The sequence below is a fragment of the Lonchura striata genome, chromosome Z (assembly GCF_050655825.1).
Source record: "Lonchura striata isolate lonStrDom1 chromosome Z, ASM5065582v1, whole genome shotgun sequence".
Taxonomy (NCBI): Eukaryota; Metazoa; Chordata; class Aves; order Passeriformes; family Estrildidae; genus Lonchura; species Lonchura striata.
In genome coordinates this window covers 48,436,029-48,462,994 of record NC_140740.1, presented here as the reverse complement: position 1 = coordinate 48,462,994, position 26,966 = coordinate 48,436,029, and the positions used below count along the sequence as shown (strand labels likewise).

Sequence of the window (26,966 nt, the reverse complement as noted above, 5' to 3'; positions counted from 1 at the left end):
AAGAGATTTTTTTAATATGCTATTTTCTTTCTTTAAGTACTTTAATACACTGGAGAGCACAGAGGTGGTGTCCCACATTTCCCCTCACCCTGGATTTGCACCAGTTTAATCCCATGGGGTGTACTTTTGACCTATGCAGCTGAGGTCAGATGCAACGTTAGGAATGATGTGGAAGCAGCTGTGGAGTGAAACATGAGAGCTCTTCAGCACGGGATCCCATACCAGAATAGCCTTTTTTGTAAAGCTACTCATGAAAGCTTTGAACACTATTTTCGAGGGGTTTTTTTCCCAAAGAGAAGGTGATTAAATCCAAAAGAATTCTCATCCCTTGACTCTGAAAACAGGGAAATTGCTCTTTTTCTGTATTGAAACAGTCACTCCATTTAACTTTTATAAATGCTGTCTTATAACTCCATGTAATCTTTTTTCTTCCTCCTGTAGTTTTCCTAGGTCTGGGTTTGGAGCAAGGTAAACAAAGGCAAGTATTAAAAGAAGAAGAGGAGGGAATGATATGAAAAGTGCTTATCACTAATATTTGAAGGAGCTGTTAATATTTACATTCTATGCCTACTGAAGTTTGTAAAGTATGGGGGTTTTTTGTGAAAATATTTCCATAAAATCTACTCTGCACAAATTATCACCTGGGTTACCATTCGCCATTTGAATTGCTGGGTAGTCTTGCTGCATTGCCACAGGCCATCTACAATATTTGCATTGTTCTGTATCCATATAAAAATTAAGCTTTTAAAAGTAACCTACATACCAGTTAAACCTGGTGTGCATTTACAGCTCTGATTAGTGTTCAAAGACGACATTCCAGGGAGGCTGTGGCTGTAACACATTAAATAAGCATTGGGCAGAGCACTCCTCGAAGTGTATCAGCAGTCACATTTTAGAGGGTTTTGAGGATTATTTGATAGAAAGCATGTTTTATGACATTTTTCTTGCCCTTCTCCTGTCAAAAGTAACACTTTGCATCTCGATGCCTTGTTTAGAATTTCTTTAATGCTGAGCTGTCTTCTGGGTGTTTACAGATACAACACAGGCGTTTAGCAGCTGAGTGAGAAGTAGTGCAACAGATTAATTAAACGGAGCTTAGATGCGATGTTGGGAATAAAGTCTTTATTGTGAGGGGGGTGAAGCAGTGGCACAGGTTGCCCAGGGAAGCTGTAGATGCCGCATTCCTGGCAGTGCTCAAGGCTGGATGGGGCTTGGAGCATCCCGGTGGAAGGTGTCCCTACCCCCGGCAGGGGGGTGGGTCCAGATGAGCTTTAAGGTCTTTTACAACCCAAACCATTCCGCGATTTTATGACTCTGTGGACGTGACGGCTTGATCAAGGAGCAGGCCGGGAGCGGGAGGTCCCCGAGCTGCGCAGCAAAGGCCGGCGGCTACGCCGACACGGCGCGGGGCCGCGGCCGGCCCGGCAGAGCCCCGGGGCGCCCCGTGAGGCGGCGCTGCCGCAGAAATGGCGCGGCCGGGGGCGGGCCTGGGCGGCGCCGGCTCCGTGATGCGGCTCGGCGCCGCTCCTTCCGCGGGATCGCTCCTTCCGCTGCCTCCCCGCTCGGGACGAGCGCTGGGGAGCGCCGCCGCCACGGGCCGGGGCCATGTTGGGCGGCGGGGCCCGGGCGGCCAAGCCGTCCTTCGTGTCCTACATCAGCCCGGAGGTGCGGGGCCGGGCGGGCGGGGCCGGGCAGCCGCGGCTCCGGGCCGGGGCGCGGGGCGCGCTGCGGGGCGGGGGAGCGGGGCCGGGGCTGCCGCGGGCGCTGCGGGGCTCCGCCTGCCCCGAGCGGCAGCGGCGTGGGGGAGAGCTAAAAAACAGAGCTGGCCGGTCAGCCCACTTGTTTCTCTAAGCCGTGGCCAGGTGTCGGGCTGCGCTTGTTCGGCCCGTAAGGTGGGACTTTCCGAACCTGTTCTTATTGTCCCTGGAGAGCATCGCTTCACGTTCTTCTCGGTGGGCTCCTTGCTCTCGGTTCCGCCAGTGGAAAGCCCTGGGTATCCTTCCTTAACAGCTCGGTGTTGAATTCTTGGCAGTGTGTGCATTTCTGTGTGTATCTTTGGTATTGTTCTGCCTGTTGTCTTTCACTTACTTGTTTGAACTTATTGTTGACAGCTTGATCGAAGTGATCTTAGACTCAGTTTACTGAGGTCATCTTGTTAGCGCTTGGTATTAGGTCAGTATTGTTTTTCTGTATTCCATCATTCTTATTCCTGGTAAACAGCTGTTTTCTAGGAAAAACATTTGATTAATATGAGCCGTAAGTGTTGGGAATTTCCCTCTCCTAGTTCTTTGTAATCTGTGTCAAACTGATTCTTCTTAATTGTTAATTCTCTTGAGAGCTTCTTAAGGGAGAGATTTTTTTGTCGATCTTGTTAGTTAGTGCAGAGTGTGTCACTGATAGGACCTTGGTGAATCTGACGGTTTTATTTTACACTGGATCTGAAGGAACAATCAGAGTTGTTATGGCCAAAATCAGCTGTGGTATTTAAAACTTAGGTCCTTCGTTTGTGATAGCAAATCTGGTTTTTATATGTTGTTCAGTCCTGATGGCTTGTAGTTTCATCAGTTTACTTTGTAAGTTTTATCTCGTATTTCCATGCAAAAACAGATGGAAGTGATAGGTACAAATATTTCTGCAGTCAGCAAATATATCCATGTCTAAGGTCACTTTTTCACCTTTGGAAAGTACCTCATACAAATATACCAGGAACTGGATTTTGTGAAACGAGCAACTTCACCTGTTTGACTTACTGGAAGACATTTCACCATTTAAATGAGTGTGGTGTATGGCTAAAGCTTGCTAGAAAAAATGGCTGATTGAAAAGAGCACAAGTAAATATATACACTGTGCAGCAAGATCCCAAATAGTAAAGAGTACTTCAATTTGATTTTAAGTGTAGTGATGTAATGTTTCAAATATGATCCTGATGGCTGCAGGAAGAGTAACTAAGGTATGTAACACTGGAAGATGAGCTCTTTATGAAATATCCTGATTCAGTAGACATTGCTGTCATTAAATCTTTCATGTTCTTGCTGCTTTTAAGCCTCTCCATGTTTCACTTACATTTAAGAATTTCATGCACTCTTGCAGCAGGAACTTTGTATTATAGATGTGACTTCTGCCATAGAATGGATGTCCCTTTTGTACCTTCAAAGACACAGTGAAGCTGAGGTCTGATGTGATTAGCAAGTAAAGCAAGTTTGACTCTGCTGTTGACAACATATGACTGCCTTAATGGTTACACAGGAAATTGAAGACTTTAGTCACTTTTGTGAGAATTTAAAATAAAATTATAGGTGTATGATGAAACCTGTGAGGCTATTTTGTTGTCTAGAAAAAGCATGTTGATTAAATATCCTAAAGGAAGCAGAAGTGAACCTCTCTCACAGAGCTGTGTGGACCCAGGAAAAACAACTTCCTGAACTCAGGTTTCCTGTACAAGTTAACTTCCATGTAGTCGAGTTTTAAAAGGAACTAAACAGCTGAAACAGTGGAAATTCTGTTTTCTTTTACTTGGAATATAGTTGGGTCAACTGGGAGCTTTCATCAAGGTATTTTAAGTTCCAGATGCTCAGGGAAGATGTACTGGAAACAGGTATGATGCTTCCTCTGGCAGGCCATGTCAGAAGGTGGGAAACAGCAGTTCAGGGGCTTGATGAGCTTGAGATTTCAACTGTGTAGGATTGGAGTTAGTGGTGGATTTCTCCATTAATTTGCAGAGCCTTGCCTTGAATCTGTATGTACTTCCAGGCTGAGGCAAGATTTCCAATCACCCACTATGCAGTACAGAGCAATAGAGTCGTGTTAGCTGTAGCCCTCCCTTAGTTGCAGCCTCCAGCTCTGTGGTCTTGTCCTGGTTCACTTGGGAAGCTGTTTTAAGGCCTTAAACTGCTGCTTCCAGGTTAGGGAAACCCTGCAGCAGGGAAATTTGCAGGCAGAGCTGAGTTTTTGGTATTGTATTTTGATATTAGTTTTGGGTTTAGCCCCACCTTGTTTAGTCCATTTTCTGATACCTCAGGGACACATTCAGCAATACTCTGAAAAATAAAATGAAGTTGGCTTTAAGCTGCTGTGTGTGCTAATTTGACTATGAAATGAAACAGGAACTCTATCTGTATTAATATATGACCACATGGAAGCAAGGAGTGAAAAGAAAATGCTGCTTATTAAAGAAACAGAACTAGGTTTTGCTGTGAAACCCCAGAATGTCTGGAAAAGCAGCGTTTTTAACATCTGACTAAATAATAACCTAGCTAGGCTCTGCTGTATGGAACTGCAAATCAATCAGTGGTCTGTTGAGAGTGAGACCGTAGGATGTTGATATTAATGACACACTTCCCCTCAGGACAGACTTGGCTACCCTGCAGGAAGTGGGGTGAATACTAGGGTATAAAGTCAATATTTTGACATTTCAGATCACAGACTTAGAATATGTGTCTGTGGAGACAGTGAAACAAGGACCAGTGAATTACTTCATGATTTCTGACTCTTTCAGACTTTGAAAACTGAAGTTATTTACATGTGAAACAAGCTAGATCGTATTTTCCTTAAAATCTTAATTTGCATAAAAAATTAGATTTAAAATTTGATGTAAAATGGTATTTTTGCATGCATTCTTCAAAGCTAAAGCCTTCATATTCATTCTTATGGGATGTTTTTCTTGTGTTAGCTTTTAAAGTATGGAAGAGGTTGTTCTGCTGCATGCTGCTTATCTCTGAAATCTGGGGTACACCACAAACTGCTGAGGGTAACTTTGATGCCTCATGTGCTGTTTCTCAGACCCTGCACTCATAAACACTGTGAATATTTCTTGCTTGGAAATCCTGGCTTGATACTTTGTGTTCTGTAGTGATCGGTCTTAAAAACATACTTCCCTCCTCCAAAACTGGGGTGGTGGAGTTGAAGGGGGGAATAAGGAATAGGAGTTGGTGGACAGCTGGGGTGATATGGGGGAAACCAGGCGTCAATGTCAGAGCAGATGGACTGGACAATGTGAGGAAAGAGGAAAGGATAAGAGAGTAAACGGATGGGGAAAACACGTGCTATGATCTAACAGACTTCTGGATAAGGGAGCTGTGAAAGGAAGGAAAACAAGCAGTTAGAGATTATTCTCAGCAATGTTATTAAAGTGTAGTAAGCGTATGCTGTGGGTTGTATGGTGTGCAACATGGGATTAGGCTTGTCTGACCGACAAAGAGTCCTTCAGAAAATACCAGGTATGTCATGTGGTTTGTTTCTGGATGCAAAGTCGATACTCGGCATTTGCACGGGTGTTTCCTCTTTTGCGTGGAATTCCAGTGGAACTGTTCCACAAAAGTTTATTTTACTCAGAATCCCTGTATTCACTTGTTGGAGCACCACAACTGATGTGCAAGTCTTTTGGTACACAATTTGACTTTTACAGCTGATAGCTTTCTTAAGTATATATTTATCTTTATTTCACCCCTCTTTTTAGTGAAGTAAATATGAAAAAAACAGATGCTCATAGCAAACTTCACCAGGATGTAGATCTTCCCTGTGCAGAACTTACTTGTGGAAAACTATATAAAAAGATCAGAATTTTCAGTATTCTTGCAGCACTGTTTGCTGTTAGCTTTGAAAGCTGTCAGCTGTTTTAGACAGTACCCTTCAAGCCTGATCACTTGTTCCTTCATTATTTAAATCTTTCAAACATATTTTCTCAGCATGTTTAGTAAGTCTTGTTTTTCTTTGTTGGAATTACCTGTAGCACAAATGTCCAGCTATGGATCAGTGTCAGCGTTAATGTGGGGTATGGTAGGTTCAGAGTTTACAGTTTGAAGCAGCAGACTATGCATGGTGTCTTTGCTGGGGATGCGGGGAGCATCCAAGATCAGTAGGCACATATCTGTATTTCAATAATGATATTAAAAAAACCTAAACAGATTTTCTTAACAAGGTCTGTATTCTGGCATGTAGGGAATGTTTTTCCTCTTTACTTATTTCCAGTACACAGTTGTTTACCCCCCCTGTGGATTGAAAGGAATTGTTTTCAGTTGTGGTGACTGACACTGTATGACAAAAAGCAGAAGTCATTTGGGATTCCTTACCTGCTCCAACTGTTAAGAACCTGTTAATATACCATAATTCCTACTTGACCTTGTTGCCCTAAATTTTGTTGCCTCACTCAATCCTTCAGCAATTGGGGAAGACTTGTCTCCCCAGACCGGCTTAAGAAAATTCTTTAACCCCTTTAAATATATTTTTTGGGAGAGAGCTGACTGTAGTCCCTGGGTATTGCAAACTGTGCAGTTGTTCCTTATATTCGGGTAAAAAAACAAGAAGAGAACTCTTCTTAAAGAAAACAGTTTTTGGTTTTCTGTTAGCAAGAAGAAAGAGGATGTGTTATTAATTAATTTGGTGTGACATGTCAGCTTGAAGTTTTGGCATGATTTGGTGCTCTCTACTGTTAAAATTGATTATGAGCCTGGAAGAAGGAATATAGCACAAGGTAAGTGCACAGGTGAGAAGCATCTCTTAGAAGTTTCTAAAATCTTCAGCAGAATTGAGTTTTTTGCCTCAGAAATTACAGTAACAAAGTTAATTTTCCTCATTTGTATGGTGTCTTGTGGGTGACTGCTTTTAACTGTGGCTGGTAGTAGGGCTTCCCATGTTTTATCTTAAGTAAGAAGTGACAGAATGCTGCTTGGGGCATTCAGAACAGGAGAACTACAGATGAAAAGCTCTATCTAGAGGTTTGCATGGCTTTCAGTAGTCACATATGGACTTGCATGCTTAGCTTCAACAAATGGTCAGAGGGTGAAGACTTCTGAGGTCCAGATGTATTCAGTAGCTTGCAGAAAGGGAGCAGATTTCTACTGCTTCCCTTTCTTTTGTTTATGTGCTCATCTGACCTGTTGATGAGCCAGTTCTTCTAACAATAGGCATTAACAATAAAACTAAATGTAGGACAAGTACGTACTTCCCAGCTGATTTTACAAATCAAATTACCTCACCGTGTTGTCAGACAAACCCAGGGATAAAGGAGTGGGTGGGTAAATGTGAACATGTGACTGATTAAAGGGGCAGTTGAGCATAATGGAATGAAGCAGGCTCTTCAGTTTGTGCTAAGATCTGTGTTGCCCAAAAACTTATATTTGTTATAAAAATAAAGTTGAAACAAAGTGGAGATGCCAGCTGAATTTACATATATGTTCCTACACAACTTGAACTGACTCATGGTGAGTTAATTTTTCTTGCAGATCTTTACCTTCTCACTGAAAACAGCAAATGCAAAATGTGACAGTAGTAAAATCTAATGTATTTTCATACCCTCGGTAGGAAAATGAATGCAGCAGCTTGGATTCTTCAGCAGCACTTGTGGCTTGAGGTCTAGCTCTATCTATCTATATGTATCAAAACCACCTTTAATTAATGTTTATGAATTTACTGTGGAAACGTAAATGTTGAATTTTAAATAGAACTCTTCTGGAGGCTTAACTCTTGGAGTCTGTTGAATGTTATTTGAATTCTGCCTATCATAAGCACTTCAGTGTCTGTAGGCGTTTTTCAAGAAAGTGAAACTGGATTTTGCAATGTTTGTGATCTCTAATTTGCTGTGATGTAATTTGATTAAACTTCTAATTCTGTCAGAAGATAACCAATTTTAACTTGTAACAAAAAACTTGTAGCCACTTCTTCAAGATTTGCAGTTGAAACGCATTATAAAAGCTTCATTGCATTTTAACAAATGAATGTATGCTCAAAGAACTTCTTTGGGGTCAGATTTTTTTTCTTCAGTTCAGTTCTGTCAACACTAGCATAAACTGGTACTCATGACAATAATTACAAACAGTGTATGTGCAGAACAGTAGTTATTATATTCTTTCTGGCATCTCCCAGTTAGGGGTGCTGGAAAAGCACATGGCTGGTATAACTGTTTTACTGTTCCGTAGAAGTGATTGTTGGCATGTAGTTTTTTGAGCAGTGTTGCATGTAGTTGGACACAGAGTGATTGTATAGGGCAAAGCTGTTAAAGGCACTTGTAAACCTAAAGTTTAGCTTAAAAGTTACCATTGGTGAAGATAAAGTGATACATGGAATAAATAAATAGACTCCACAGCTTGGGGTAGTTCTGAAGTGGGTATGTATTGTCAGTGGCAACACAAGTGAGATCGCTCTCTGAGACTTGTGCCCTGAGCCTCAGTCTGACCCAAACCTTTATTCCCAAAGGTGTTCCATATGCAGGACATTACACAACTGTCCTGCATATTCAACCCCTGGCCCCGCCTGCCCTCGCCCCTCATGCTGAATAGGTCCATGCCCTTGTGGGCACACGTGGTTTGCTGTGGTGGTCGCATGGGGGTCTTTTGGTGGTCCTGAGGCTGAAGATCACGGTCTTCCTCATGGTTGAACTTTTGAACTTCTCTCCTTTGTGCATGTGCTTTCGGTCCTTTGGTGCTTATCTGAGTACATCTATCAGTTTTGATAAGCTTGAAGACAGAGGGGCTTCTTTATCTGGCTTCTTCGTATTTTTGGTCCTTTTTGTTACTGTTCTTTATGCAAGAAGCTTCAGTAATTTGCATTCTTTTATGCCCTTTTGTACCTTGGCAGAGGCTTCTTAAGAAAAAAGTTAAAACTCAACACATAACTCTACAAGCTAGAATATGAATGCTTAATTCATTTTGTTAACTTAAGTGAATTCCAAAAATCTGTTTCAAAGAGACAATGCTGGGAGAAGAAAAGGTGTGTATATTTCTCCTCTAAATGCAGAAATATTCAGCTTAAGTCATATAGCACTTTAGCTAACTTTTTATTTGATAAGCCTGAACTTTGATTAAATATTAGTTCTACAGCATCCACACTTAGAAGACAAAGACAGCAAACTGGGATTTGTTTCCTCTATTAGCTATCAGCTGTAGTTATAGATTTCTTTGTTCACACCACTACTACTTCCATTTTATAACCTTTTTCTCTTTTCAGCCTATCTTGAACATCTCTGCTGTTCTCATGATGTGATTTCCTGGTGGTTTTAGCTTTGCTGTGCAGCCGTCAAACTTAGTTCTAGGTCTTCGTATGGAGTGCAAGTGTTTATATGAATAGCAGAGGCTGTTTATTTTTATACTCTCAGGGGCTTTTGTTTCTCTGTATTTAATCCAGGAAAATTATCATTGCTTATATCTTCTTTTGATTCCTTGCCTTGAATTGCAGTAGGTGACTGGATGCTGGTGACAAACCAAATTTAGCTTGCTTACTGCTGTGCCTCTGGGGAGGGGGGAGGTTTTCCAGTTAACTAATGATTTTCCAGAAATACTCCAATGCATGCAAAGTGACTTGGACTTGGAGGAGGAAGTCCTGAACAGGCTGAGCAGGAAGGGTGTAGCATCCCCTCTAGTTTAATAGTCTTTTGGCTGGAGAGTTTAGCCCATCTGTCAGTGCCTAAAGACTAGAATAAGCAACACAGAGAATTTAATATGTTTTCTTTGTGCATTTTGGGTCTAAACTGAAGGATCTGTCACCAGGTTTTACCTCTTAGCTCCAAGATCCTGAAATACCTTTCTATGTAGTCATGTTAGTGCCATTTAAGTAACTTCAATACTTTGGTTGAAATGTGTGTAAAAAATCAGAAGCAGGGAGTCATGGATGAAACTTGAAAAACTGAAGGGTGCATTAGAAAAATAGCAAGTCATATATGGAAAAGCTTATGAATGAGCTGGGAGATGGTGCTGTAATACTAAGTTTATGCTTATCCATTTAGGTGTGCTGAGAGAACTTAAAAAATATTGGTCATGTTTTATTTCTGTCTGTTGCACAAACAGTGCTTTTTTTGTATATTCACAGACACATGTAACTGACACTGTGGATGTCAAAACAATTACTTAGCAAATAGATTTCTGACGTTAAGTGGAAAGATCAAATTGCAGATGTAGACTCCTTTCATTTAGAAGGCTTTTTTCCTTAATTTTTATTTGCCAGAATGTGAGGAATTAAAATGGGAAGTTGCAGTTCTTTATAGCATGTGTTGAAGGTATGATCTTTGCAAAGTAATAATTATTCTTTCTCTCTTTAGGAGATACACATAAAGGAGCCCATAGAAAAGGAAGTAAATCCTCACTTATTACCAGGTAACTGTTGTATATTACTAGATTTAAGTAATAAAAATTAATGATTAATGAATAATACTTCCGTGTCTGCAGCAACCACTCATGTGACATCAGTGTCACAAGTCGTAAAATACAGGGTTTGGCTTAACAGCCCATGCAGGTTGAAATGTTTTTAACATCTCTATCTGCATGGGATGTTGAAAACTGTAAAAACAGCTTTTTTAGAGAGTTCAGTATCCTCGTGTAAGCTGTATGTGGAGAATTGTCAACACTTGAGTTTGCCCCATTTCTTAAAGTTGAGTGGGTTTTGTTTGTTTGGAGCTGAAGACAAGAACTAGAGGAAATTTGCCTTCTAGTGGCTATGTCTCTACTGTGAATTACTTGGGCCTTCCAATATTTTTTTTTTACTGTTAATATTTTCTTTTGTAATTTAAAATGACTTGTATAAAAAATATTTTATAAGATAAGGAAAGACCAAATAAATGTTCACAATAAACTAATACTCTTCTGTTGCATTTCCTACACTTTTTAGACCAAGAGTCTGTTTGATCACCTCTATTAAAGCTTTACTTTAAATTTGAAGTTCAGTTCCTATGAATTCTAACAAGAGCACTTAATTGACTATTATTTATGCAAACTTGTATTTGAGACTTCCAAAATAGCCTTGGGACCTGTAAAATAGTCAAAGCTATGAAAAAAAATAACTACAATAAACCTGAAATAATAAATTTAAATATTTCAGCATTCTTAAAGTTTAACAGTAAGGAAGATTGGAATAATTTTCAACTTGTTTATTGACTATATAAGCAGCTCTTGTTGTTGTTTTGGTTTTTTTTTGTTTTGTTTTGGTGTTTTTTTTTTTTTTTTTTTTTTTTTTGCAACTACACACTTGAATGATTGCTATTCTTCTGCCATTTGGAGCAGGCCATGACACAGGTACCTGTGGTTACAGAACTCCCAAACATCTGCAGTTCAGGCATTCTGGAATAACATTAGTAACTTGGAAGGCTCTCAATGTGCTGATTCCAGGAGCTGCCTCATAGTGGCTTTGTTTAACAGTGATGAACTATCTTCAGGCATACAGTTCTGAGAAACTGTCAGGAAGTTATTGCTGCAATTGAGATAATAATTGAAATAATTCAGTTGTAAATGTCAGTTGATGTTGCAAGTCAGTGTTTCTTCTCTACAGGTGAACTGCTGCTTTGTGAAGCCAGCACAGTGTACAAATATGTGCAAGAAGATGGGTCAAATCGTGGCACTTACGGGAAACTCGTGTGCACAAACTTTAAGATTTCTTTCCTTGATGATGATTCTGCTTCAGATGATAATGTAAGAAAACAAGTCTTCTATTATGACTAAACAGACTCTGCATAAATAATCATATCTTCCCCTTATATAAAGCTGTAGAAAACATAAATGTATAATATTTCCTAATGGGTGCAGAATAACTTGAATCAGTCTGCATATGCTTGATCCTCCCTCAAGCTCTAATGACTAAGCAAAGGCAGTGCAAGCATTTATGTGGACACTTAGATTAGACATAGTTTATAACTCTTCATATTTTGTGAGTTGTCAAAGCTTAAGTTAAAAGAACCCATTGTTTTGAGAACTAATCCACAGTTTGTTTAAAACTAATTTCTGACTCTTTGTCTTGGTAGCATTTGTGGAAGTGAGATGTCTCTGCTGGTGGATGACATCTGCCTGATTTGACTTTGGGCTACATCTACAGAACCATTTCGGGCTGTACAAGACTGAGCAAGCTAATACTCAGTGGAAATGCTCTGAAAAATTATGTGGCTCCATAAAACTCTGAATTATTTCATTTTAAGTCCAGTGTTTACTGAAAAGATTTTAAAACCTAGTGCTGTTGAGCTTGCAAACACTGAAAAAGCTAAAAACTCTCCCAATCTTAAAAATTATTTTGATCTTTTTTCCTTTGGTTTAGGTGCTCAAATTGAACTGTCAGGGGAGAATGGTAATGCCACTATGCTTTTGATGAGTTTAAGCATTGAAATAGTTTAGTTCATTTAGTTGCTAGAAGTGAAAAGAGAATCTAATGGCTCCCATGTTTAAGGTTATCTTGACAGTTAAGGACATTGAGAATAATATGATTTGAAATGTGTTGATTGTAGTCAGAAGTTTCTTGGGGTTAAATATCACAAAGTTTAAACATTAAACTAAGGCTTCTGCAGCCAAGTACAGATTATTGGACCTTCTGGAATTAGGACAAAGCTGCAGAAACTTTTGATGTAAATCTCAAGTGAACTGTGGAAACTTGGTCATGCTAATTTCTGTTTCATTGCTGGCTTTGAACCTTGGGTTTATAACATGCCAAGTCAACTATATTTCTTTTAACACAAATTCAGGGCTAGCTGCCTGCTTCAGAGTACTGCAGACCTCAGAGTAACTCAAATAAGGTTAACTGTTCACAGTAAAATATAATTTGCTGATATGTGTACATCAGCTGTTTGGTAATAATATTGAAAATAGCGTTTAACTGTGGCATCACTAAAATGCCATTTCTAAGTTTACTAATGGAGAGGTAGAAGTGAAGGGAACTCCAAATCACTTCAAGTTTGGTTGCACTGTAGATAAATTAATTGGGTTGTGTGTGTGTTTTCACTTTACCCGGTCATAAATCTGATTTTAATGTTAGTATGTTCTTGGGATACTTTTTCTTTTAAGAGACTTAGTATTTCCTGCCAGGTTCTCATAGCAAGGAAACTTGTCATAAAAGGGCTTGGATTACATGAAGCTACTGTATTTCCTGTTTACTGCAATGATTCTAATTTGAAGAGTGACTCTCAACAGAAATGTATGCTTTGAAGCTATTTGAAAAGTAAAAACCATATCTACATTTCAAGCATGGCTGAGACTTAAGTGAAGCTATATTGTATGTGTAACTTGCATCTTTCTGTACTTTAATAACTGTTCTTCAGTGTCCTGCATTACACAGTTAATAAGAATAAGAAGTAATGCTGATAGTAAAACAGGGCATGGAAAGCCTTTACTTGGCAGAAGGTGGTACTGTAGTGTGACATTTTTGTGATTTTTTTTCATGTTTCTAGGAGCCACAATTTAAAAATAAGATTGTAGGAGAAAATGACATAACTCTCCAATGCGTAGATCAAATATATGGAGGTGAGTCAGCTTTTTACCCCTAGGGGTCTTAGAGTGCTGGTGCTCCTTGTACAAATACATCCTTTTTAGAAAACCAATACATTTTTTAAAAGCAGATGCAGTTATATATAATGATGAAATGACAGATAAGAAATATATCAGAACCCAGTCTTATCCCTCAAGCTTGTCAAATTAATTTTAATTTATTTGATTAATTGTCCACTGGAACAGACAGAATGATTCCTGCAAAATGCAGTGATTCGAAGCAGAGAGTGTACTGTGAAAAGTCCCTAAATTTGCTAGACAAGGATCTTCCAATGTGTCAACTATTTCTATAAATATTGATACATTCACTTCATTTGAGCAATAGCTGTACAGGTACCAAATTCTCAAACAATTCTTTTTGTGTGTCTAAGAGAACTTTGTTTTATGAGATACATGATATCTTCACCGTATTAAAGGACATAGAAGAGGAGGTTTTAATTGCCAGCTAAATCTTTGCATGGGGGCTTAGAGATGTGCCAGAATTGCTAAGAAAGATAAATGAGAACGGAGCTGATAATTTTAACGATGGGAAGGCTTTATTGAGAATCCTGTTCTTGGACTAATTATGAGTATTCAGAGTGTTTACACACTCTGGTGGTGTGGATTTGTGAAGGAGTGAACTGGGGCAGACCAGTGATGGTTTTGACACTTTAGTTTTATGTACAGTGGCCCAGCTGGCAGCACTTAATGTTGTGAAATGGTGCATCCTCAAAGAGAAATGAGCAGAGGTTTGCCATGGGGACTTCCTAGTGGTTAAAAAAATATTTTTAAGGAACTTTGAATGATCTCAGATGTCTGGGGACTTCCCCTTGGGTAAAACTATTTAATTGTTCTTTATGTATCTTGAAACTTTAAATTTGGTGTGCAGTCAGAATGTGAATAGATACAACCACTGAGCAGCTGGTTTGCTGCAAATTTGCCTTTTACCTTGTATGAAGTAATTTGATGGGTTTTAAAAGAAAAGGCTTGCCAGCCTGTGTTGTAGGATGCTTGTTTTGTCTTGAGAAAACTTGGGCTTGAATTAGTTTCTTGAGAATTCTGAAGTCAGTCAGGGACAACTTTATCAACATTACAAGTACCACTTTTTGATATTTACTGTCCTTTTTCAATTTTACAGTTTATGATGAGAAAAAGAAACTTCTAACAGGACAGCTAAGAAAATACCCAGAGAAGTTAATTATCTACTGTAAAGACCTCAGAGTATTTAACTTCTGCCTGAGATACACAAAAGAAGAGGAAGTGAAAAGAGTATGTATAGTAACTTAATTTGCTTTTCTATTTTTAGCTTGGTGTTTGATGTTGTGAGGGTGAGGGAAGGATGAAGTTCACCCTGAAACTTAGAAATGTTTTCTGATCATTTCAAGCTAAGACAGAAAATAAAAGATTGATTTTATTAAACATTTCATTGTGCATAGCAGTTAAAAGACAGGTGCAGTGGCTCTTTAAAGAAAACTGGAACTTGGGAGTGCTACAGGAAATTAGGTCCAGCTCAGACAAGCTGTAAAGCTGTTCTATTTGTGACATGTAATTTCATTTTGTTTTAGACTTCAATATAGTGTTACTTTCCTGATAAGTTTAGTTTTTTTGAGAAGTTAATCTGACCTCCAAACTAAGAGTCAAGTATCTTTATTTAAATAAGAGTAATTCTGGAGGTTGGACATATATAATACTACTTAGACAAAGTAGGTACACTGTCTTGCAGAAAACAGAGAAACCTTCCTAAAAGTCAGGTTTCAGCTGTTGGGGATAGAACCCATCAGTTTTGTTTAAAACCTGGATGGAGGGGTTGGTAGAAAAAAAAAAAACAGACTTGGTCTGTCTTTGGGTGTTAATTTTTGGTCCTTTTTTAGATCGTCAGTGGTATAGTTCATCATAGCCAGACTCCTAAGCTGCTTAAACGTTTGTTTCTGTTCTCTTATGCATCAGCTGCTCCGAACAACACAGGTAAATGCTTTTTTGATCTGTTTGTTGCATAATTAGTTTGTTAAGCAGTCTGGGAGGTCTATAGTTGAGTTTGTGCTCAGCTCCTGACTGTATCCTGCTGGCAAGTAGCCTTAAAAGATCAATTTTTTTGTTGTTGTTGTACATGTTCTAAAAACCTCTAAATTGTCTCCTGTCTCCAAAATTGTTAGTTTTAGTGTCCTTTGGGAAGTTGCACAGAAATTTTCCAAGCAGGAGTAGCATCCCTGGATTGAAAACCTGTTGTGATTAAAATGTGCAAATGGTTTTCACATGGTTCATCTAGAAAATACTTTGCTTGTTTTTATCAGTGTGGTTTTTCTGTATTAGTGCTGTGAGCCAAACTTCCTGCTCTTAATTCTGAAATTACTGCATTTGCAGTGGCATCCTGTGAGAAAGTATTTCCCCTTTTGCTCTTATTTGCAATATGCTTCTTCCAGACAATTGCAAAAAAAGCATATGTTTGCAAGACATCTGACTTCCTCTTATATCTGACTTATGACATAATCTTCCCACTTGATCAAACTTGGATGCATAATACATTAGGCTGCAAAATTCTGGACAAAAAATTGTCGGTGTGCTTTCTTGCATTCTGTAATTCAGACTTAATAGTGCTAGGAACCTCATCCTTAGTGCACCAGCAACACCAGTTCCTTTCACAGAGGGAGGTTTTGATGTATATAATAAGGTATTATTCAAACACTTACCAAAATACGTCATGGGATTTCAGGATCATTGCGGTTAGAAGAAGCCTCTGGAAGATAGTCTAGTCTTGTTCTTGTCCATATGCCCCTCTTCAGAGTAGGGTTAACTGCATCTAGTCATGTCCAGTTGGGTTTTGAATATCTCCAGGTATTGAGACTTCACAGCCTTTCTGGAGGGTGAGTCATTGTTTGACCCTCCTCGTAGTGAAAAACATTGCTGTTGTGTGAGTGCGGGATTTGCTGTAGTTCAGCTTGTGCATAACTGCCTCTTGTCAAGTCACTGAGTCTGGATCCATTTTCTGTACTCTCCTCCCTGTTCCGCCCCTCCCTGTTCCACCTCCCTGTTCCACTGTGTATATACACAAGGAGATTGGCCCTGGCTGAGCCCTCTTTTCTGAGTGATCCCAGCTCTGTCTCTCCTCATATCAGGTGTTTTGAGCCCTTTAATGATCACAGAGGGCCTTCACTGGACCGGGTTCAGGAGTCTTCAGAGGGGGGCACAGCCCTCCAGCTGAGAGCAGTGGTGCCTTCATTCAGCTGGTTCACAGGGCTTTGCTAAATGCAGCCCAGGAGCACACTGCCTGTTTGCTGCAAAGAAGGGCACACTGCTGGCTCAGGTAGTTCCTGCAGGCGTCACCTGAAACTGGTGTTCTGTTTCAGCTGCAAACAATAGAAAGACTTCAAGCTTTTCCAGGTAGAAACTAAGCCTGGGAGAAGCCTTCTCTTTACATCGAAGTACTGTCCCACAGTTCTTTTCTATTCTAATAGCTGTTTTCCATAGTAAGTGGCTTGGTGTCATTCTTCATAAAATTACTACAGGATAAGCCAAATAGACTTCAAAATTTTTTTTTTGTCTCACAGTGATAGCTTTAAAATCTTGTCTCCAAGAGCTCATCAATAAAGTTCTGTTCTGAGCTGTAAATTTTTTATCTACCTTATCTTCTTACAGTGAAAAGTTTCAAGTTGCCATTTTGTCTTCCATGGAAATTACAGCTGTTTGCTATTTCAGTGTTAGCTTATATTGTAGAATGTGATTAATTAGGGTGTGTGCTTAAAACAATTGATATTACTCCATAAATCATATGGTTATTATACAAGATCTGAGGCTAAATCAAGCTGCTGTTTTTAACTGTTTCTGAGGTGGCTAAGTAGAATTACAGGGAAGAGTCTAAGTTGAAAATGTGAGACTGAATTGCTGTAATTAATTTTCTGCTCTGAGTGCCTGGTATGTTCTATTCAATGTAAAACTATTAATGAGAAGAAAAATGAACCTTAAATGAAATGCAGTATCTGAAATTTTTGTAGAAAGATTTTTGGTATGATTGTTAATTCTGCATTTAAACTACAGGATTACATACCAGACAGCTGCAGTAGTATGAAATTATATTTGCTGCATAGTACCCTGCATTTTAGGCTGGATGTGAGGATAGTACTAGCTGTATGGTAGTTCTGTAACAACTGATCAGTTTCTGCAGGAGAAACTGTTCCTGAAGTTATTAGTAACAGCCATATCTGACAGAATATTGCTGTTGTTAAAGATCAGAGGCAGTGTGGTGTACAAAGGCATTTTGTCTTTGACTCAAGATTTTTAGTACACAAGAGGTTCTGCTTGCTTACCTTAATGGCAGCCAACAGGTTTACTAGGGATTGCTTTTGTGTTAGAGTTCCTGACAGTCTGCAAAGTTAATATTATTGATGTCTGACAGATGGGAGAAACCAAACTGTGATGTTTGAGACCCTCGAGGACTGGCGTGATGAGCTGGAGCGGACCAAAGGGAATGTAAAATACAAAGCAGTGACCACCAATGAAGGCTACAGAGTCTCTGAAAAGTAAGTTTGCCCTGTTAAATAGTGAACTTTGGATGTGTAAAAATCAGTGCTACCTTTGATGCTGGGGATTATACCGGTTTTTAGGACTTTTTTTAGGATCTGGTTTCCATTTTTATTTATGGAATAGTTTTGTTTGTAATCACTGGAGGTGATCATGCACAGCCCCTGATTCAAGCAGGGTTAGCTCCAGCATTAGGTACAGACTATTCAGGACCTTGATTAAATCAAGCTTTGAGTATATCTAAGAGTGGAAAATAGAAAATACATATGTCTGGCACCTACACTTCTGTCATACTTTCTCAATCCTTTACTTTGGTAAAATTTCAAGTTACATGCACCGGAGATTTTCTGGTTTTTTTTTCTACTGGGAGGGGGCTGTTACTTTTTTTGGGGAAAAAGTAACTGGTTTAAAGTAAATCTGAAAAATGTGCTGGTGGAAGTTAAGTTGTGTTGCCTTTAAGAGGTTACCTAAGTTTACCTGAGCTTGGCCACCAGTTTAGCTGAGTAGCATTTAATGGTAAACCCTTTAAGATATATACAAGGCATTGTATACTTCTACTGTTCCATAGTCAAATATTAAAAGATCACACAGGCCTTGGAAACTAGTAGTTCAGAGTCAACACAGAGTCTAGAACTCTGTCTTGGGAGACCCATATTGATTTTAAGTACTTACTTTCATTGCTTCTTTGGACTTTGAACATAAATAGTGTTGGTTGATATTGGAAATCCTTGAGAAATTAAATTACATTCTTGAATTAGGATGTGAACATCTTAACAGGTATGGAAACAGAACTAGTAATTTAGTACTGCAAGGGTATCTTTTGAAACAACAGAGCATGAGAGAACAAAGGTAATCTTAGAGGTTACAATTAATTGCACCTTTGCAATGAGAATAGTTAAGACCTCAAGGTTGGGGAAAAAGTCTTATCCAGCTGAAATATAAAGGGACAGCTTTGAGGACAATAGAATTATCTAGTAGGAAAGATTATTCTAGCAAGATGAATACATAATTAGAATTTGAGCTAGAACACTCACCATCATTAAAAGGAACTAGGAGATTTTTCTTTGTTCAGTTTTTGAGATCAAGAAACTCTTCTTTGTTGTCTTAGGCTGCCTTTGTATTTTGTTGTTCCCATCTGCATTTCTGAAGAGAGTATCTTGAAATATGAAGGCAGAGGCATTCCTGTAAGTATATGTGCATGGCTGAGGGTAAGACTCTTAACTGAGATGGCAGAATTTCAACTAACTTTGCCGATGTTACTGCATGTTGTTTTCAGAACTTAAGTTTTTTTAACAGTTTACATGTATACCTCGTCATTTCCAGAAGGGAAACTGATGTTGAAAGGAGAAGATACATTATGTACTTCACTGACTAGTGTAATACATAGCAAAAATATGCATATATATAACATATGCATAACATAACAGCAAAATATATATTTACTGTTCACAGTACCCATTTACTAATGTCTTACAACCTACTTACATTACTAGCTTGTCTGTCCATCAGCCTGTTTTTCATGAGAATGTGCTGAGTGGCATCTGGCTGGGGCAATACGTAGGCCTTGAAATACTGTTTGATACTGAGGTGAAGATGGTACATGTAAGGCGTAGCTGAACACCTTCAGTTAGCTGGCTTTGGTTCTGGTAAGTGCTGTGGCTGTGATGATGCAGTGTTTTTACAAAGTCAGGTAGCCCAACTGAAAAACTAGTTCTGCAAGTCCAACAGAAGATGAAATTAAATATACTGGTTTGCAGCGTGTAGCAAGCTGAGTTTGGCTTCCTGCCTTGTAGTTCAAGGACCAGTAAGACAGAGAAATTGAAACAAGGAGCAAAGTAATCTCACTTGTGAGGTCTTACATTAGTTGCTATGTGTCCATTAAATTTGCTGAGGAAAACCATGTTCATTTTGTGCTTTTAAGTTAATTGGTCTGTGGAGGAGATAGTACTGTACTGTCCTGCCTAAAAGTCAAAGTAGTGTGGTTGACTTTTTCTCAGAGGGTCAGAGACCATTTACACTGGCTCTTATATAGAAACAGAAGCATTTGGGATTTTTCATTCCATCCTGCGTTCACAGAACTGTAGAATAGTTTGGACATTTAAACAGCATCTAGTCTAATTCCCCTCTGGAATGACCCAAAGCATCTTCTCCTAGATCAGGTTGTGCAGAACCTTGTCCAACCTGGCCTCAAATGTTTCTGCGGCATCTACTACCTTCGTGGGCATCCTGTTGCATCCAGTGGTCCAGCACCTTCCTTGCATCCAGTGGTCCAGCACCTTCCTTGTAAAAACTTTCTTCCCTATATGTTGTTCTAAATCTACCTTCTTTTAGTTTCAAACCATTAGCCTTTGTCCTATCACAGCAAGATCTTTTAAAAAGTTTTTCCTCATCTTTCTTATAAGCCCCTTTTAAGTAATGAAATGCTGCAAAAAATCTCCCCAAAGCTTTTTCTAGCTTGAGAAACCCCAAGTGAGCAACCCTAATTCTTCAGTGTATCCTCATAGGAGAGGTTCTCTGGCCTTGTGACTATTTTTGTGTTTCTGCTCTGGACTCACTCCAGCAGGTCCCTGTCCCTCCCGTGCTGGGAGCCCAGGGCTGGATGCAGTGCTCCAGGTGGGTCTCAGCAGAGCAGAGCAGAGGGGCAGAATCCCCTCCCTCCCCTGCTGCCCACGGGGCTCTGGATGCAGCCCAGGACACGTTTGGCTCTCTGGGCTGTGAGTGCCATGGCCGGGCCATGTGCAGCCTCTCACCCACAGCACCCCCAAGTCCTTCTGGGCAGGGCTGCTCTGGGTCTGCTCATGCCCAGCCTGGGCTGGTACTGGGGGCTGCCCTGACCCTGGTGCAGCACCAGCACTTGGCCTTGTTAAACCTCATGATGTTCCCATGGACCTCTCCTTGAGCTTGTCTGGGTCCTTCTGGAAGGACCTTCAGATGTGTCCAACCACCTCAGCTTGGTGTTGTCTGGAAATGCTGAGAGTGCACTTGAATCTCACTGGCTGTGTCATTGATGAAGGTATTAAATAGTCCTGCCCCTAGTAGAGACCCCTAAGGGACACCACTCATCACTGATCTCCATCTGGACATTGGGAAATTGACCACTACTCTCTGGATGGGACCATTCAACCAATTCCTCATCCCTGAACAGTCCATGCATCATATTTCTATCTCCCCAATTTTGAGAGAAGGATGATGTGTGTAACCATGTTAAAGGCCCTGCAGAAGTCCAGATAGATGACAACATCTCTAGCTGCCCACTGTTCCAAGGCCTTGTAGAACTCTTCTAATTATTTCCAAACTGTTTCTGTGAAGCTAGTGTCAAGATAGCTGGACCATGTTGAATTTGTTTTAGCAGGCAATGGAAGGACAGATAGTAATTTTTTCCGCTCTTGATGATTGTGAGGTTTCTGTATCCTTCTGAGGTGCATCTCTTGCTTACTGTCAATTGGTAGCAGAACTTCTACTTCCTGATTTAATTTATGTAATATTCCTGATGAAAGTGATTCTTACTCCCTGGTTAAATGCAAGTTTGCAGATCATCTTGAGCTTCAAGGAATAAAAAGTATGAATTAGGAAACTATGTGTAAAGGGAAGTAAGAAGCTTTCAGGACTGAATTTGCCACTAGAAATACCTGTGACCATGCAATCTGATTTAGCTGTGGAGTGTTTAATACTTTATTTCATATGCCTAGATTACTCTTTATGCATAGTTCACATGGAGAAATACCAGTGTATCCATTGTGAGTTATCTCAAGTCTGAACTATTAGAAAAATCTAGTAGTGGAGAAACTGATGGATGATATATATGTAAGTTACTTACAAGTTATATCTTGCTGTGGCATATATTCTGACATAATTTGGCCATAGACTTTTTGATATTTTTTTTTTATCTGTGAGGGGAGTTAGAAAGTAATGTTTTGGCATAATCTGTCATTCTGTATTTCCTGGTGCCTGTGTAAAGTCTAACTTAAAACTTGCAAGTGGTAACATAGTGTACTCAGGCATGTATTTTTGGTGCAGGTATAGGAGTTTGCTTCTGTTGATGTTTGCTTCTATTAAATACACTAAAGTTCAATGGAGCAAAAGCACTGAGAAATTTTGAAATCATGCCATCATTTGAGCAAATACCTTGTATAGGACAATTTACTTACTTTTCTCATCTGATTAATGTCTTTCTGCAGATTTGGTGTTGGTCTTGCCATAACGGTGCTGCTCTTCTCAAAATGTCTGCATTTCCCAAAGAACAGGATGACAGCACTTCACAAATGCAAAAAGCCTTCTTGGATGGGTCAGTAATAGCTATTCTGTCCACAACACTTTGCTTGGTATGGACCTTGCTTCTCTTTTTCCATATATGCTATGTCTTTTAAGCTTTCATACATCAGGAAACAAGTTCTGTATCTGAAAGTAGTTTGCTGTGGTGGAATGTTTTAAGCCCTTGACCCAATGGCATTGGTCACTTGACCCAATGGCAGGGTTGGAACTTCACCAAAGGGTTTTTCTGTGGATATGCATACACATATATTTCTGAGGAATCTGTATTAACTGTGGTGTGTTTTAGGTGAAGCAGCAGCAAAGCCTGTAGGGTTTAATGACTTAATTGCTTTGCAAGTAAGAGAAATGTAGACTCCATCACTAAACATGCATTTGCAAACTGAGTTTTTTAAGACTCTGCCACCTTCTGAGAGGAGCTAGGTTCATGTTCTTAAATAACTTGAGATAAGGTGTCCTAAAATATCTGAGGCAGCCTAAACAATTCACTACTGCAGCTTTCAGATATGAAGGCAGACAACACTTTTTCAGAGGGGGTAGTAAACAGAATTAGTTCAGCAGTTTGAAAAATGACAAGTTTAACTTAAGGGAAGAAGCACAGCTGTCTGACTGTAATGGCAATGACTTTTGGCCCTTTAATTTTGGCTTTTTTTTTTTTTTGAACTGTTTTTTGTCCTAGACAGAACTTCTCTCTCAACAGTCTGTTAGATCAGATTCATATGTACAATCTGTACATTAAACATTGGCTCCTTGTTCCTCATAGATGGAGACCTGTTAATCACACAGAAAAAACAGAAAACAGCTTGATTGGGCTCTTAAAACTGCTTTTGTTTGTAAAATTAATTATACTTGCATAGGAAAGAGTTGTGGCCCTTCCTGCAGGTTCTCTAATATTTCTACCCTGAAATGGGAAAGATTATATGACTTAGAACTGTCTTTAATGCTATTTCGTGAAGTAAGTAAAATTAACTGTAATCTGTAACAAGGTATCCTCTGATATCTTGATCCCTTCTCTATGGCCATTTGAACTTGGGGCAGTATTGCTGGTTTTCTTTGCTGTGCAGTACTGGTGTTTAATCACTGGAGTCTGAAATATATCTACAAATTGGCCATCAGGGTGTGTTCAAGTGCCATTATAGCAATAGTCTGAACTCAGGCACAGAGCAGATCTTTACAATTAACAGTTTATCCTTTTAAAAAAGCTGTTCAGAGCCTCATCTCGCAGCATAAGTTATTTGCTGTGTCATTTGGAAGAAGTATTGTATTTGGCCAGCAATTGCTTTCCCTCACTTTTCTGATCTGATACATCTTCCAGTAGGTCTGGTAACGTGTGTTTCTGATGTGGATTCCTGTAGTTCTCACCTAAAGCAGGTTTCTGTGCTACAGCCTGCAGGAAGCAAAGCACTCTGTCCTGCCTGGAAAACTGCTCACAAGACTTCACTTCTGGAGTATGAGCTAGAGCAACTTTTCTCAGGTCTTGATAATAAAGAGGCCAGTGTGACAGCAGATGTAGTTGCTACATTGATATTCGTCTGAGCTCTGGAACCTGAATGAGAGGGAATGCTCTGGGTCCAAGCTAAAGCATCATCTGGCCTGGTATTTTTTCCTCTCCTTCAAGGGAAAAAAATCTGTATATATGTAGGGAAGTGCAAGATACATTTTCTTGTTTGAATCCAAATAATTTCCTTTATTTGTGTGTTTCATTAGAAGACCTAGCAGCTAGGTATCAGAATCTGCTTGGCAAAAGTCAAGAGAATTTGTAAACTTCTGCTGGGAGTTTTGGGTGTTTTCTATCCATCTCTTCTTTCAGGATATAGCTCTAGCAGCCTCCTAGTAAAGTGATTTTGGTGTGTCTAGTGAAGAAAATACTAAAGAAACAGTAGTAAAAATCAAGTAGTGTTTGTAATATTCATAGCTGCACAAATAGGCATCGTATAATTTTATTGGTGTCATGGTTAAAAGCATCAAAGCTTGTTATAAGCCTGTAGGCAAGCTTCCAGACATTACTTAGAAATGCATGGAGGTTGCTAGATTTCCAGAGTGTCTGTCTTCTGGTATTACAGCTCTTTGACAAATCATGCCTATTAACTTTGTCTTCAGTGATAATAGTTGATTTTTTGACTTGTGAAGCAGAAGGTTTTAATCTCTTGATGGTTTGATTTAGAATCTATAAAACAATTAGCAAACCTCCCTATGAGCTCCTGAAGATGGATGACTTGTCAAGCAGCCTTCCATCTCTGCAAGATATCCAGACTGCATACACAAGGTTTAAACAGCTGTTTTTGATAGGTAAGTCAGACTTTAAAGCAAAGCATAACAATAATGTGCTGTGACTCCTGAGTGCAGTAATTTTCTTGATTGCTGTCTTGATTTTGAGGGTGGCTAAAAGCAGGTTTTAAAATATGTAACTGAAGACTGTGTTTATATCTGGGATGTGAATGGAGGTTTGTAGTTCTTTGTTTTAACTACCTCTTGCTAAGCTGTCACAGTATCTGAAAACTGCTTTTGAAGGAGTGGAGTCTTAAGTGTTAGTTGGGTAACACTTAACTGGAATGAAGTTTGTGGGGAAGATTTTTAGTCTTTTGTGGCCAAACTTTTAGCCTTTGGGCTCTGTCAAGAGTAGAGACTGCTAATTAACTTTTGCCCTAGGTTTTGTTACATACTAGTCACATCTCAAAACATATGAAGCTGCTTAAATTCTATCCTTTAGAAAGCAATCAAATGGGATCCATGTGAAAGTATGATATAGGCTTTCAGACTTCTTTTTTCTAAGACTTTGCAATGAAACACTTCAACCTCACCTCTTGAGATGAAAAAAGCTCCACTCCACTTCTAATATGAAGTATTTGAGTTTCACTGTGAGAATTTTGTCTAGAATACACTGTCAAATCCACAGTGAATCTTAAGATCTAAAAATAATTACCTTTTTATGTGATTTCTAGTAACTCACCTTTGTAGGGAAAAAAGCCTAAGCTTGAATTTAAGTCATTAAATGAGTGATGTGAAATACTGTGTATTTCAATGATGTAATTGTATCATTGTCTTATATTAATGCAAAAGGGAGTGAGTTGAAACTGCCATCTAGTAAGTGTTTGTTCTTGCTGTTTTTAAAATAAGGTTTATTAGTAGACTGTACGTCACTGAGTACAGCACTATGCACTTTCAGTCTGAGAAAAACATTCACATAACCTTTTGCAGAAATACTAAGATCTTACAGAAATTTATGACTTTATTACCATGTTTTAAAGTCTGAACACATTAACCATTACTTTTGTCCTGAATGTGCCTAGTTAATATGGTACAGGCAACTTGTCCTGGCCATGGCACTCACAGCCCAGGGAGCCAAACGTGTCCTGGGCTGCATCCAGAGCCCCGTGGGCAGCAGGGGAGGGAGGGGATTCTGCCCCTCTGCTCTGCTCTGCTGAGACACACCTGGAGCACTGCATCCAGCCCTGGGCTCCCAGCACAGGAGGGACAGGGACCCAATGGAGTCAGCCCAGAGGAGGCCACCAAGATGAGCAGAGTGATGGAGGATCTCTCCTATGAGGAAAGGTTGACAGAATTAGGACTGTTCAGCCTGGAGAAGGCTCCAGGGAGACCTTATGAAACCTTCCAGTTCCTATAAGTGCTACAGGAGAACTAGAGAGGAACTTTAGAGAGTGAAATGACAGGACAAGGGAAAATGAACAGCTTTAGATCAGGTATTAGGAAAAAATTCTTTACTGTGAGGGTGGTGGGATTTGGTGAAAACTTTCTAATGGAACAGAACTTTGAAGATGCATTCCAGTACTTCTGTGGAGAACTAGTTTCTATGACCAGGATGAAAGAAACTGGGAGAGGAGTTTAAACTGTGTAATGAACAGGGTGAGGTGCAGAGGCATGGAGGCAGCACAGCTACAGGAATAAAACACATATATGCCTGTGCACTTGAGGCATAGGTGAAAGATGCAGCAGACACAGAAGTGTGTGAATGTGCTGAAATTGAACACTGGAAGTGCTTGGAGAGGCAGTGGAAGGTGGGCAGTTACACAGAAACATGTGGAGCTGAAGCTGTCATGGAAAGGATGGGAGAGGAGGGAATTAAGTGTATCTGGTTTCTCACTAATGGAATCTTTGTAGGCCTTGTGCTTCAAGGTTTGTCTCATGCAGGAAATGTAATCTATTCTTGTTTCAATTGACTGTATCAGCTTGTGAAAGCTTTCCAATATTTGTTGATTGGCTTTGATAGAAATAAAAGCAATGGACACTTAAGTGGCATTTGAAAAAACCTACAAAAATACTAGTGAAATTCATAGGAGTTTAATGGCTTTGTGGTATGAACTTGGCCTCCCTGTTAATGTATTTTAATGCCATTTTTAGTTGCAGCAAAAACTGTTCAAAACATTTTTCAGGTAGTCTTACATTCCATAAGTTTTTATAACCTACTTCTAAAACCCATTGATGTCTCTGGCTCTGATGGTAATGATTTTCAAAATCCAGTGTCTTTAGATTAAGCTTTATGTAGATCATCATCTCCAAGTAAACTTTTTTATTCCTTTTCTATTTTGTCAACCGATATATTCACCTGGTTTGATTGCCATGAACCTTCAACTTACTTTTTCTAAAAAGCTATGGTGCTTGTTTTTGTAGGACTACTTCACTTCCTTATTTAGTTAGAAAGTATCAACTGCAATAGTGATTGATATTTGCTGACTCTTTAGTATTGATTGCTTTGTAACTGTTAATAACTGAAGGGTAATTCAATGGATGACTGTTAATTATGACTGTGTATGTGTGCAGAAACCAATTTTTTGTTTTTCTCTTCTTTTTGCAGATAACAGTACAGACTTCTGGGCAACTGATGTGAAATGGTTTTCATTACTGGAGAGCACGAACTGGCTAGAAATAATCAGGTTTGCTGTATCTTCAACTTTCTGTGTTTCAAATTGTTGGTAACTGCTTTTGTAGTGGGTTTTCTGCCTAGTTTCTTGAAACTGA

General features: G+C 39.4%; 1 protein-coding gene across 2 annotated transcripts in view; it reads left to right on the top strand.

The window, feature by feature from the left end:
- Nucleotides 1–1,496: 1,496 nt before the first annotated feature.
- MTMR12 (myotubularin related protein 12) overlaps nt 1,497–26,966 on the top strand; it is a 33,688-nt gene continuing 8,218 nt past the window's right edge. The window contains exons 1-11 of one of the 2 annotated variants that reach the window (XM_021554569.4): nt 1,497–1,665; nt 10,028–10,082; nt 11,251–11,390; nt 13,130–13,202; nt 14,344–14,474; nt 15,077–15,170; nt 17,596–17,719; nt 18,829–18,904; nt 21,899–22,005; nt 24,154–24,278; nt 26,803–26,881. In XM_021554569.4, coding sequence (XP_021410244.4) covers nt 1,606–1,665; nt 10,028–10,082; nt 11,251–11,390; nt 13,130–13,202; nt 14,344–14,474; nt 15,077–15,170; nt 17,596–17,719; nt 18,829–18,904; nt 21,899–22,005; nt 24,154–24,278; nt 26,803–26,881 — 1,064 coding nt within the window. In that variant the 5' untranslated portion in view covers nt 1,497–1,605. Of the gene's footprint in view, nt 1,666–2,196; nt 7,200–10,027; nt 10,083–11,250; nt 11,391–13,129; nt 13,203–14,343; nt 14,475–15,076; nt 15,171–17,595; nt 17,720–18,828; nt 18,905–21,898; nt 22,006–24,153; nt 24,279–26,802; nt 26,882–26,966 lie in introns of those variants that run through there. The other variant, XM_085568086.1, reaches the window with a different exon arrangement.